Source organism: Ochlerotatus camptorhynchus, unplaced genomic scaffold (assembly GCF_037179485.1).
Source record: "Ochlerotatus camptorhynchus isolate MF236.1 unplaced genomic scaffold, CSIRO-AGI_Acam_v1.1 ptg000070l, whole genome shotgun sequence".
NCBI lineage: Eukaryota > Metazoa > Arthropoda > Insecta > Diptera > Culicidae > Ochlerotatus > Ochlerotatus camptorhynchus.
This window is the reverse complement of record NW_027040560.1, coordinates 7,550,364-7,562,906: the sequence shown is the minus strand read 5'-3', so window position 1 is coordinate 7,562,906 and position 12,543 is coordinate 7,550,364. Positions and strand designations below refer to the sequence as shown.

General features: G+C 38.3%; 1 protein-coding gene across 1 annotated transcript in view; it reads left to right on the top strand.

Moving 5' to 3' along the window:
- Positions 1–12,543, top strand: part of LOC135697414 (protein artichoke) — a 77,516-nt gene that overhangs the window by 21,851 nt on the left and 43,122 nt on the right. The window contains exon 2 of the mRNA XM_065217070.1: positions 6,946–7,088. Within this exon, the coding sequence (XP_065073142.1) occupies positions 6,976–7,088 (113 nt within the window). The 5' untranslated portion in view covers positions 6,946–6,975. The remainder of the gene's footprint in view (positions 1–6,945; positions 7,089–12,543) is intronic.

The window sequence follows — 12,543 nt, the reverse complement described above, 5'->3', positions numbered from 1 at the left end:
ACGAAAGACTGCCTGCAAGCAGCGAGCTGCAGCCAACACATAGAAGGAGGAAGCAGCTGCACCGCTATTGATCGGAATCAGTAGCTCTTCGCTGTGAGTCATCTATGTCAAGCGCTTCATACTATAGAGTATAAACAGAGAGAACCCCGCTCAAATTCCTATTCGTTAACAAAACACAAGCTCCTGCTGCAGTTAACAAATAAGATTTATTATATAAGACCACGTAGTCCAACGTCACCATTGCGTACAACCCCATAGGGTTGTCCCTTGTAGTTTTTTAAAAGTTCCTGCAATTTCGCGTAATTTTGAAAACTGCTTTGAAACTCATGGAACATCCCATTAAATCGCTTATTTTACCTGATTTTTTTCAGGACTTCCCTGAAGTTGGTGGTAAGGTCTGTATCCATATCAGTGTTGGCAAAATCAGAGATCAATTGATATTTTTCCGCTCTCATGCGCTCGCAATATCACGCGTGATATTGGAACAAAATATCATGCTTGATATTGATTTTACAAGCTCCTTTGATATAGCGAGACTATACACAACGTGCAAAAATCAAGCTGAGAGTTGACTCGACACAAAAATGATTCCATTGCACATCGTTTTCTTAGAAAGAGAAAGCATAGTTTGCGATCTCTTTTTAATCTTCACCGATGGCAGACGCGAATAGACTGCTGCAAGCCGTTATGGAAGTTTCGGTTGCATTAGGGTGTAAAGCAAAAATCATTAAACTCAATCTCACCACAATTTGGTGAGATTTGCAGTTGGTGAGTTTTGTTAGCTTGACATTCCGAGCTGCGATATCACAGCTTGCTAAATCAACCGCAGTTGTTTACTTGTTGATTTTTGTCTACGAAAATCAAGTGTGATCTTGGGCGATGGACACCTTCAAATCACTGTCACTGTAGGAGAGAACAATTTCGCTGAGGTATAGCTGGGAGTCATTGATGAAAAAGACTATGATTGGTGTTTGCATTCCATGTTTAGTGTTCAAGATGGCGACGAATAAAAAACACGTGCACGAGCGGATTTTGTACGGACGTAATGCAAATATTGACTTGTCCATACGGGAAATTGGATTTACCTAAATCTACTGTTAACGGTGTGCTCAAATCATTTTCGGAACGTTTGATGGTCGAGAAGAAACATTGGACATGCTGATCCTGTCATGGACCGGAATGTGAAGAGGATATTGTTCTAACAATGGCGCGTAAAATAGGAATGTCACATGGTTTTGTCCACAAATCAAAACAGTATTTGAGACTGGAGTCGTATAAAGTAAAAACAGATCTAAATCGCAACGACAAACAGAATTTGGCAGCAAAATCACGGGCTCGACGTTTGTACTGCGAATACCTTACTTCTTTGAAGTTGCTTATATTTTCTAACGTTCCGGAAATTTTCCTGATATTCATAAAACTCCCCTGAAAACTCTACAATGATTCCCTGAAATTCCTGAATCTTTCGGATTATCTCATATTTCCTCGGAACTCCTTGAAAGTACCTGCAATTTTTTTTTTAAGTTAATGGGACTCCTCTGAAGTTCTCTGTACATCTGAAAAGTACTCGAAACTTCCCTGAATATAATGAATAATATCGTAGTCGAACCAGCCATAAAGTTTCTAATATTCTTTGAAGTCTAAACTTTCTTGAATATTAAGGAGCATCCTGAAAGTTCTCGCAATTTTCTTGAAATTAATGGAACTGCCTTGAAGTTTTCTAATCTGCACTGAAGTTTTGCAGTTCTCGAAACTGCCATGAAAATCACGGAATTTCCCTTAAAATGATCTCACATTATCCTCATTTTCTGGCAACTTCCCAAACGTTTGCGGAACAACTTCAAGTTCCAGCGGCGCCGGTGGAAGGGAAGTTAAGGTCCCCGATCCATGAGTTTGATGTTTCGATAGGTAGGGTCCATGTGTGGGAGCTGCCTCCCTGGCGCGTCGGTAACCAAGTCAAGGGAAAAAAAACTTCAAAGTTACAGCAATTTCCTTGAAATTAATGGAACTGCCCATAGGTTCTCTGATCTGTCCTGGTTTTCTCAGAGCTTCCCTTAAGTTCTCAAAATTCTCCTGATGTTCTTCGGACGGCACAGATATAAATGGAAGTGTCCTGAAAACCTTTAAACTCCCCTGAAGTTCTCTGGACTTTAGTGTAGTTTTCGAAAGATTAAAGTTCATTGGTCATTCCTGAAATTCCCGAATCTTTTTATGAGTTCTCGAAATTTTGCAGTAGCTAATGGTCCAGGCTTGAATTTACTGGAACTCACTCTTACTGATGCGGACTTTCATAAAGTCTTTGGTACTTCTCTGAAATCATTGGAACCTTTTTATGATCTCTGTAAACCTCTTAAGGTCATAGCGGAAGCGAACCAGCATCAGCATAATAAAGAAAACTTAACTTAACTCCTAAGGTCTCTTGACCTACGTTCTCTGAGCTATTTGGTACTTCTTTGAAGATTCAACAGTTTTCCTTAGTTCTCTGTACTTCTCTAAAACATTTGTTTCTATCTAGTTCATTTATTTGGAAGGCTCAATCGCGTTAGCTTTACGGAGCCGGTAATTCAATGTTCATTGTTTTTTTTTAACAAAATTCACTTATTTCTATGTCTAGTAGGAGTTGAGCCGAATACTCGCGGCTTACCCAAGGTTAGAGGGGTACATTGTCCTAGGATGGGATTAGGAGAGGAGCTTGAGATGGGGTTTCGTTGTCTCATCAGAGCGTTGTCGCTAGTATGAACGGTAGTTCGGTTCTGGATTTGTCTGGATTTCGATCGGCTATGGTGACCAGTAGATGACCATGAGACTCATCGCGACGGGGGGACAAAACAAATAAAAACTATTAAAAAGAGACAAAATACTAAAGAATTCAATTGTAATGCTGGACATTTGAAGAAACACATAAATCGACACGTCTGTAATAGGGATATGGGGTTGTCTTCCATGGCCATATTTCTACAAAATTATCAGGATATCCCAGAAGTTCATAAAACTGAAGTTCCTGTAGTTTTCCTGAAGCTAATGAACCACCTTGAGACTCATGTAAACTTCCCAAAATATTCCAAAAGTTTTCGGAACATCTCTTTTTTTTCCCGTAGTTTGTTTATGAAACTTCCGCGAAATTCTCGGCATTTCCTTTCATACCTATGAACTTCTTTAAGTTTCTAAAATTTTTGCGAAGTAAATGGGACTACCCTAAAGATCTCTCCTTCATCTTTCCAGATATTCACGGAACTTCCCAGAAGTACGCTCTATTCTCGTGATCATGTTCTTGGAATTGTCCTGAAACGTTTGGAACTACCCTAAAGATATCTAAACATCCCTGCAGTTCCGAGGCTTCTGTGAATCTCTTCTATGAAGTTTCCGAAAATTTGTTAAGTATACTTAACTTCTCTGACGTTCTTTGAACTATCGTTAAATTTTTGGAACTTATTGAAGGTTTTCGCTGTTCTCCTGAAATTAAGGGAACTGTTCAAAAGTACTCGAAATTAACTTGAACTGCCTTAAAGGTCGGTGGTCTTTGCCACCGAGATGTTATACCTCAGAACATCCCGGCGGCGCCGACTGGGATTGAACCCAGGCCAGCTGGGGTGAGAGGTAATCACGCTTACCACTACACCACTGACGCCGCTGTATCTTTCTGATGTTACTCGTGACAAACTGGCTATTCAAAGGTTCCAGAATGTTTCCAGGGTGATGGTTTGGGGATGTTTCTCCAAAACTTTGAAGGTTCCGTTGCTGTTCATTGAATCTGGTGTTAAAATCAACAGCAAATATTACATCGATTTTTTTGAAGAACCATTTGCTTTTTTTCGTTAAAGAAACACTACAAGAATGCACCATACTGCTTCCAACAAGACTCTGCCCCAGGCCACCAAGCAAAAGCTACACAGGCTTGGTGTGAGGTCAATATTTAGTCGAAAGAGTTGCCTGCCTCTTCATCCGATTTGAATCCTTCCGACTTCTATGCATGGAGCTACATGCTAGACAAACTTGAACTTTATGGAACTTGAAAGTTCTGTCGGAACTTTATTTGAACTTTATGGAACTTGAAAGTTCTGTCGGAACTTTATTTGAACTTTATGGATCTTGGAAGTGATTTTAATCGTTGAATGCGGAACTTTTGATTACTTGGGTATTCACTATCACTTTAAAAAAAAAGCTTTAACAGATTCTTATTTCGTTTACTACTTGCAAAGTTCTTCAATGTCTAGTCATAGGCTTAACATGGTATATGACTAGACACTGAAGAAGTTACTACTTACAAACTAACGAAGCGAAATACGTATCTTTTATATTTTTTTTTAATGATAGTGAAAGTAAATAGTGAAAAGTGAATTAGTAAAAGTGAAAGTGAAACAATACTAGTAGAATTAAAAGGAAAAACAACGTAATAAGGTATACATAAAAGTTTTGATCTGCAATATGAGAAGGTTTGTTAGATTTGAATCAACAGTAAATTTGGGTTTAGGCGGTTCATGTTAGTTTTCATGATACTCATTAAAATTCAATCATTAGCCAACTTTTCGAACGATCTAATTTAAAATTATTTTTCATTAAAGTCGGAGTCGAAGTCCATATTTTTTTTTCGACTCCGACTTCGACTCTACAGCCCTGGATTCCATAAATCATTTACATATTAATTAATTTGAAGTTGTCCTTTCAACTTACTACTGTCCGGAACCACTGAGTGCTATATCACTTAAGTAGTACAGCAGCTATCGTTATAAGCAAAAATATATCTGTTTTGGGAAGTGGCCCGAATCCATCGTGCAGTGGATCTATGCCGAAGGATGGCAATCCCAACAACGTGTGATAACTTGGGATTCCAAATAAAAGATTCCAGAAAACTAATCCATCATCCAGTTTATCCGGGTCAGTAATATTCAAGCTTAATACCACGGAAAATAAGTATTTACTGGCATTATATTTATCATGAACTGAAAATATCTGTACAATGTCACAAACTAAATACGATACAACACTTATGATGGTTCAAGCCCAACTGCCTTATCAGATTTTCAGCACATAAGTATACAGTGCTACACCGCAGGTCAAAACATTCAGTCCATATGTAGTAAGTGAGGGATGCTAATTATCTCATTCGTATAATAATTGCAGATAATCTGATGCACTTATGCGTATAACGGCACTGTAGTAGCTCAAAATGTTTCCTCGGTAAATTGAAATCAAATATTGTATTCTCCTGACAAACATCTACCTCGATTACAACCAATTCATTCAGATTCTGAGAAAAATGTAAAGCTGAAAAATTATCGTAACAGTGCCAGATTTGATTAAAAGTTTTGTAATCGACCGGAAGCTGAACCCCGAAACCTAGTCCATTGCATAACGAACCCATGGCTCTTTGGCATGCATTCCTGTCACGGTGGTGCGATCCGTGTGGCTCCCATTCACAAGTCTTAAATTATTACCGATAAGCTTCGTTATGAATGTCTACCACTAGTTTGTTTCACAATGCAAGGGAAAGTCGCCCTATCGGATAGCAGCACCGGGGAAGCGGTGGCGACGACGGCGATGGCGCGGAATGACACAAACACGTACGCCGAACGTGTACCGGTCCATATCTTGACTTACTGATATGTGTTATGCAACCTGGACCAGCAGCATCCAACACACACCCTGCGCGATGATGAAGCATGGTATGCAAGCAAGCACACAGTCAGTCGAGTCGACACGCAGTTAAATCACTCCGTAGGTTCCCTGCCATTGATCTCAGCCCTCAAGCCAACCGTGGACCAAGGGATGCTGCGTTGCATCGACGCGCTTGTTAGCTGAAGACGATACACACAGGTGAAGGTGCCTTTGTGTTGTAAAGCCGCTCGGTAGGGTCCATCTATCCATTAGGCGAGCCCAAAGTCTTGTGAAACCGTTGATTGTGAACCTCTCCGGTACAGAGATACAGTCAAGTTTATTCATCTTCCACATCGTGGTTGACCATATAAATTGATTGATGGACGCACGCTTGTCGAGGACATCTTCTTTTTTCGTGAACCATTCAAGCGACGTCCCCAAGACGAGGAACGTGTGAAATTGTGAAACAACTTCTCGCACGGTTATGACTATGTTTACGTTTAACAAATCAATGAAAATGAAGCTGCTGATGGTGGTGGTCGAATCCGAGGCCGGTGCACAAATCTGATAATCAAACACCAAGTGGATGAAACGATGATGGACAAACGATGTGTGTCCCCCAAATACGGCAACGAGGGGACAAGTGATTTCGTAATTGCTCGCCCTGCCATCCAACGATGCGAAGTAGGACTCGAAAACGATTGATTCTTGAATGGAATTCCATCGAGAGTGGAATGCTGTGAGGTAAAAAAATCAGTCAGCATCTGCACAACACAAGTGGATTGAAGTGAAGATTTTCTCACCCTGCGTACACAGGAAAAGACAGCCCATGATAAATCGTGTAGGCCTGTGTGTGATTCGGACGATTCGTATATAATTGCGGGAAGTGCAAACGGAGCGGAAAACCAAAAAAAGTACATCAAAACATCTCCCTTTGCACGCTCTCGCGAGTATAGGGAAGAAACAATAATAACAAAATATCGCATTTGCGGTGGAAAAGTGCTATCGGCAATTACCGTGTCTCTCTCTACTACCCTCGTTGATCGGTGTAATCTGCGGCTTAGGAGCCTCCGTTTTCTCAAACTCATCTCGAACTTCGCGAACGTGCGCGCGCGAGCGCAAAGAGATAGTTTTATAGTTTTTCGGTGGATTACTCTAATTAGTCGCGCGCCATTGATCGCCGGTCGATGATCGATGACTCTCACTTTGCAGCACAATCTGGCATGATTCCCTTCGCTTCGAATGATGGGGCCGTGAGGCTCTCTCCGCCTACCTGACTTACTGACTGACATCTAATCGTTCATTTTCGTTTTTTGATGGTTCAAAAAAAAAAAAAAAACGAACCTATAGGTGCATCGCGTCTGCTGCTTCGCCACCACAATGCTCACGAGATGGTTACTTCTGTTTCTTGCCACGGTCGCTGCAATAGCCACCTACGTGCATGCTTGGCGTCCGTGTCCGGAGTTGGATGCTGCGATCAAACTACCCTGCCGGTAAGTACTGCTGCTACTGCTAATTCATACCCATACTAATCCATATTTATGAGCGTAGTTACACATCAATTAATGCGCAAATTTTTTGGGCAGTGTGTTCGATTCGGTGTGCCAAAGCCCTTGAAATTTGAATGGTATTTTTTTTTTAGAGGTTGCAGCTCAGGCCATTGGGGTGAGTGGAAATTGGAGCTTGAGGCATGACGCGCTTTATGGAGGCATTTAACTACGGAGTCATTGAAACAATGTAGGATGGTCGGTTTTTTGTCATTGACCGTTCAATCAGGGGAACAGTCTCCGGATTTGAACACGGGTTTGTCGGTGGACAGTGTCTATAATTGGCAATTGACGGTGACGGACGAAAGAATGTGGGCCAATGAGGTATGCATTGCTTTTTTGTAGCAAACTCCTCAGCGTCTCAAAGTGGTCACTTCTTCTTCTACTTACATGGCTTTACGAGTTCCCAATGGGAACTATTACGTGTGCTCTTGTTGGCGTTATTTTCGGTATGTCTACCATCAACGCAGCAATTTGCTATTCGAAAATATTATTGTTTTGATAAAAGCTTCCATTGACGAATAGAACGCCAACTTGAAAACCGGCGATCAGAAAACATGATCAGAGTCAGTATGATTTCAAATAATTGGAATTAATCCAGAAGTTATAGGCTTAAAAATTTTCAACGTTGTCAATGAATTCAAGTCAGATACTGAACACTATGAAATAGTCCTTCACGCTATTTTGGAAAATGAAAACGCTTACTTTAATTGACAGCATCCTCAATCAAGTCTACTAGGTTCCTGTACATCTTGCACTGCTTGTAGCATTTATGCATTAGGCTGGTTCAAATTGTCCATTTTACCCCACGTAGCACAAACGATCATCTGCCTGAAAGTGGGAGCTTGTTTGGATGCCACCTGAAAATGAACTGGCTCTTTGAAGTTTCTACTGAAATTACTCTGTGAAAAGTGATTTTTTCGTTTGCCTTTACCCCTAGCCTTCGCCAGATTGCTTTTTGAGTAAACATTCTATCTGTTATGTTCTAACTTCCCAAGTAGCATTTCTTGTTTTATTGCACTCTATTAGTGGTTTTTGAGATCAATTTTATAAAACCGTCAATAAAATGAATAGCTCCAGCACAACCTTTTGATAACCGCTATAAGATCGTTATACAGCTTAGTGGGCCACTCTTGATAAGGTTTATAAAGCATGTTTGAGATTCACAATAAAACCTTTTTTTCAGAAAGCCCGATACTCTACAAAAGGTTCTCATAGCCTCTTTAAGAGTAATATTGTATTTGAGCAGTTTTATTACGCTTTGGTGAAAATCAGTTATAAATCCAATTCATTAATTATTGCTTCAAATCAACCGCCATAACTTAGCTTGTTGTTGTTCTGTTCTGCTGAAACTTTTTTTTTTTCATTTGGAAATCTTTAGCGGTAAAAATAGGTTTGAGTGTCAAGATCACCATGCAATCTATTTTGTTTCATGTCGATATTAGTGAAAATCTTAAAGAAAATTATATGACTTTTTAGAAGTTTCAAAACATATGCGCTTGAAATTTTATCGTGTACATTGGGATAATATGAGTGTTAAAAAAATGCGCTTCCAAAATAATTCAAGTTAACAGAAAAGATTGTTTCAGAAATCAAATTAATTTTACAGAAAATAGATCCCAATACATAAATTCATACCAATGCACACTGGAAATCATTTCTGATCTCTAATTTAGCCATTATTTTATTGATTTTTTTTTTTGGATTTTATTCCAAGGCTAATGGCATTTTCATAATAACAATATGGCGACAGAGGACAGCAGGCAAGAAAAACACCAAGCGCAATTTCTTAAAATGTCTAATGCTTACATTGTACACTGGGTCACGAATGCAACCTAGCGGAGCAAAATTAATAACTCCGAAACGAAGCATTTCCGCGACTTGGTGTCTTCGGTAAAATTTCTCATCATAATAAGGACCATCTATTGACATAAGCAAATAATTCAAAACTCTTCCGCAAAGATGGCGCTGCAACCTAACTTCTTCCTTTAACGTTTTGGAGACTTGAAGTCTTGGGCAAAGTTGTTTATCTTGACAAAACGAATAGCTCTTTCAAAGACGTTAAATTTTCACAGTCTACTGGTTCCAAGTTATATGAAGTTAAAGAAAAAAAATGTCGAAAATATGGTTTTTTCTTTCTGTTTCGGTTTTTTTGCTTTCTCTTATGCAAATGCATTACATAAATAGCTTTTGTGAAGAAACATACTGGATTAAGCTTGTTGAAAAAACGAAAAAAAAACACAATTTTTGAACTTTAATATCTCCTAAAGCGCAAAAAATCGCAACCTGACATTTTCAGCAAAAATTAAGCAATACTCGATAAAAAAATATATCAAAATTTAAGAGAGGGATATTTTGGTGTTTTATTTTTAGATTTCTCCATTTAAGTGGAACATGATATTTTTCTATAACTTTTTTCAATGCATTGAACTTGTGTTTTGAAGACTTCACGACTGTGGCAAAGTTGTTTATATTGATAAAATAAACAACTCTTCTTAAGACGTTGAAACTTCACAGCCTACTGTTTTCTACTACCGATGAATTTTACAAACATTTGGAAAAGTTTTGAATGGTACATTAACCTTTATGAAAAGTTATGCGTGATTTCAACTTTTTTGTCCTAGAACTGTCACCATTCCATGTATTTCGACCAAGATTCGACAGTGTCACCCCATGTATATGCGAGCGAGAATGGAAGAATTCCGGAGTGATTTGAGATTTGGGCGTAATTGCATTTGTAAACAAACACGTCAATCACCGATTTCTCGCGAATTAAAGCTCAATTTCGGAATCTCATAACGCTATTAGGTAGAGGAATGATTCCTCTATCATTTGGTATAGTCTGTTTGTAAGATTGAGCTTTAATTTAAGAGATATTGGCAATTGACGTCTTTGTTTACAAAAGCAATATCGCCCAAATCTCAAATCACTCTGGAATTATAGAGATTGCTGATGTTTTTCTTACGCACACTACGTCGCGTATACACGAAACGTTTTCATGCTCATGCTAACAATTTTTTTTTTTTCCCTTTATTATAGAGATTTTTAGCCATAGGCTAGTTCATCTCTTAAGTGCTAACAATTTTGTTGATATTCTTTGCGCTTCGCTTGGAAATACCGGAAAGTTTTGATTCTTTTCTATGTTGTAAAAATAAACCGCATATTTACACTTCTGACAAATTGCAACTGAATGCTTATAATTGTTTTAAAATAACTGTTTCATGGCCAACTAGTTTTATTGCGCTTACTTATATAGCAATATAAGGATTTATTTTTGGGTTTTATAGGGGCAATTCATATTGCTTTTTTATACTTCAAGGCAATCATAAAACCTTTCATAAGTGAAAATAGCATAAGCATCATTTGGTTTTTTTTATAAGCTTTATAGGGGTTTTGTAGATAGCTATAAAATGTTCCATGACTTGCATTGTATATGACCGTCATAAAGCTGTAGGTTGCAGCTGCAATAAAACCTTTATAAATTTTGAATATAGCCAAGCAGCTCTACATTTGTTACTTGGGTTGTCTGGGAACGAGATATGAACTGGTGACCTTTAGCGTGAGAGGCATGGATGCTCAGGGAGCTGCAACATCATGAATGAACTAGTAATATTTCAAACAAAGAGATATCAAGCTCCAGGAGTCCACTAAGGTCGATTTGTATGTATTTATGTATGTATGTATGTCCAGAGTGATTTGAGAATTGGGCGTAATTGCTTTTGTAAACAAACACGTCAATTACTGATTTCTCTTGAATAAAAGCTCAATCTCACAAACAAACTATACCAAATGATAGAGGAATCATTCCTCTACCTCATAGTGTTATTACTTTTTAAGATTGAGCTTTTATTCGCGAGAAATCGGTGATTGACGTGTTTGTTTACAAATGCAATTACGCCCAAATCTCAAATCACTCTGGATGAATGTATGTATGTATGTATGTATGTATGTATGTATGTATGTATGTATGTATGTATGTATGTATGTATGTATGTATGTATGTATGTATGTATGTATGTATGTATGTATGTATGTATGTATGTATGTATGTATGTATGTATGTATGTATGTATGTATGTATGTATGTATGTATGTATGTATGTATGTATGTATGTATGTATGTATGTATGTATGTATGCATGTATGTATGTATGTATGTATGTATGTATGTATGTATGTATGTATGTATGTATGTATGTATGTATGTATGTATGTATGTATGTATGTATGTATGTATGTATGTATGTATGTATGTATGTAAGTATGTATGTATGTATGTATGTATGTATGTATGTATGTATGTATGTATGTATGTATGTATGTATGTATGTATGTATGTATGTATGTATATACAATCCAACTTCCACTGTCCGGCAGTGTTTTTATAGAAGAAAAATGTTTGCAATATAATCTATTATTATGTTATACTGATCCCATTGCAAACAATTATAGCCCGGAAGTTGAAAGGTGATAGCTTTGTTGAGATTCAGTAACCCATTCCAGAATGCCTGGTCACTCACGTCCATCCTGAAGTTACTTTAACTTACAACAAGCCCCGCATACACGAAGTACCGATATAAAATGTATATTGTACACTTCCATCATCAAAGCAATTCCTGCTTTGTAGATGGCACGTATTTAGTAGGATGCATTCCATATTTTTACATCTAGTTGTAATCAGTTAGATCTCACCGCTTCTCGTTGAGTCCAGTTGAATAATCGGCATCTGTATTGGAATATTCGTCTCTCTCTTTCTCTATAACATTTTTCGATCTTTTTCGTATCTCTTCTTGAATATTGTAACCGTTATCAATTGAATTATGACAATGCCATCACTATCTATCCCGGTTATTGATCGGGGGGAAATTTTCTTCCGGAAGCGGAGGCGTAGCACCGAACACGCGAAAAGAAAAACCCACCGAAGCACAAACCAGCTAGCACCACGCCACAGCAACAATTCTATTTGTACCAAGTTCTTGTCCGGCAGTATTCACAATATTGTTCAGAATCTTCATTTATTCACATTAATGAAAACGAATTTCTTTTTGCTTTGGAACCAGCCAAAAAGCACGTGGAAAACACAAAATTTGTGACAGCGAATTTAAAACCAACCGTTCTCGGACAGAGCCTACTGCGCAACAGGAGTCCACTAAGGTCGATTTATCGCTTTATTGTTAAGCCTAATACCCCGGACAGACTATGGCTTATATATTTTTTTTTTTTTTTTTTTATTATTGTCACTTTAACGCTCTTGGGTCATTCGTGACTTGTCCGGGGGCGAGATTTGAACTCGTGACTTTGGCGTGAGAGGTATGGATGCTAACCACTACGCCGGGGTCGCCCCCAGAACTATGGCTTATATTATGTAATAAAGGCTGTCTTGCAATGAGCACTTATACAT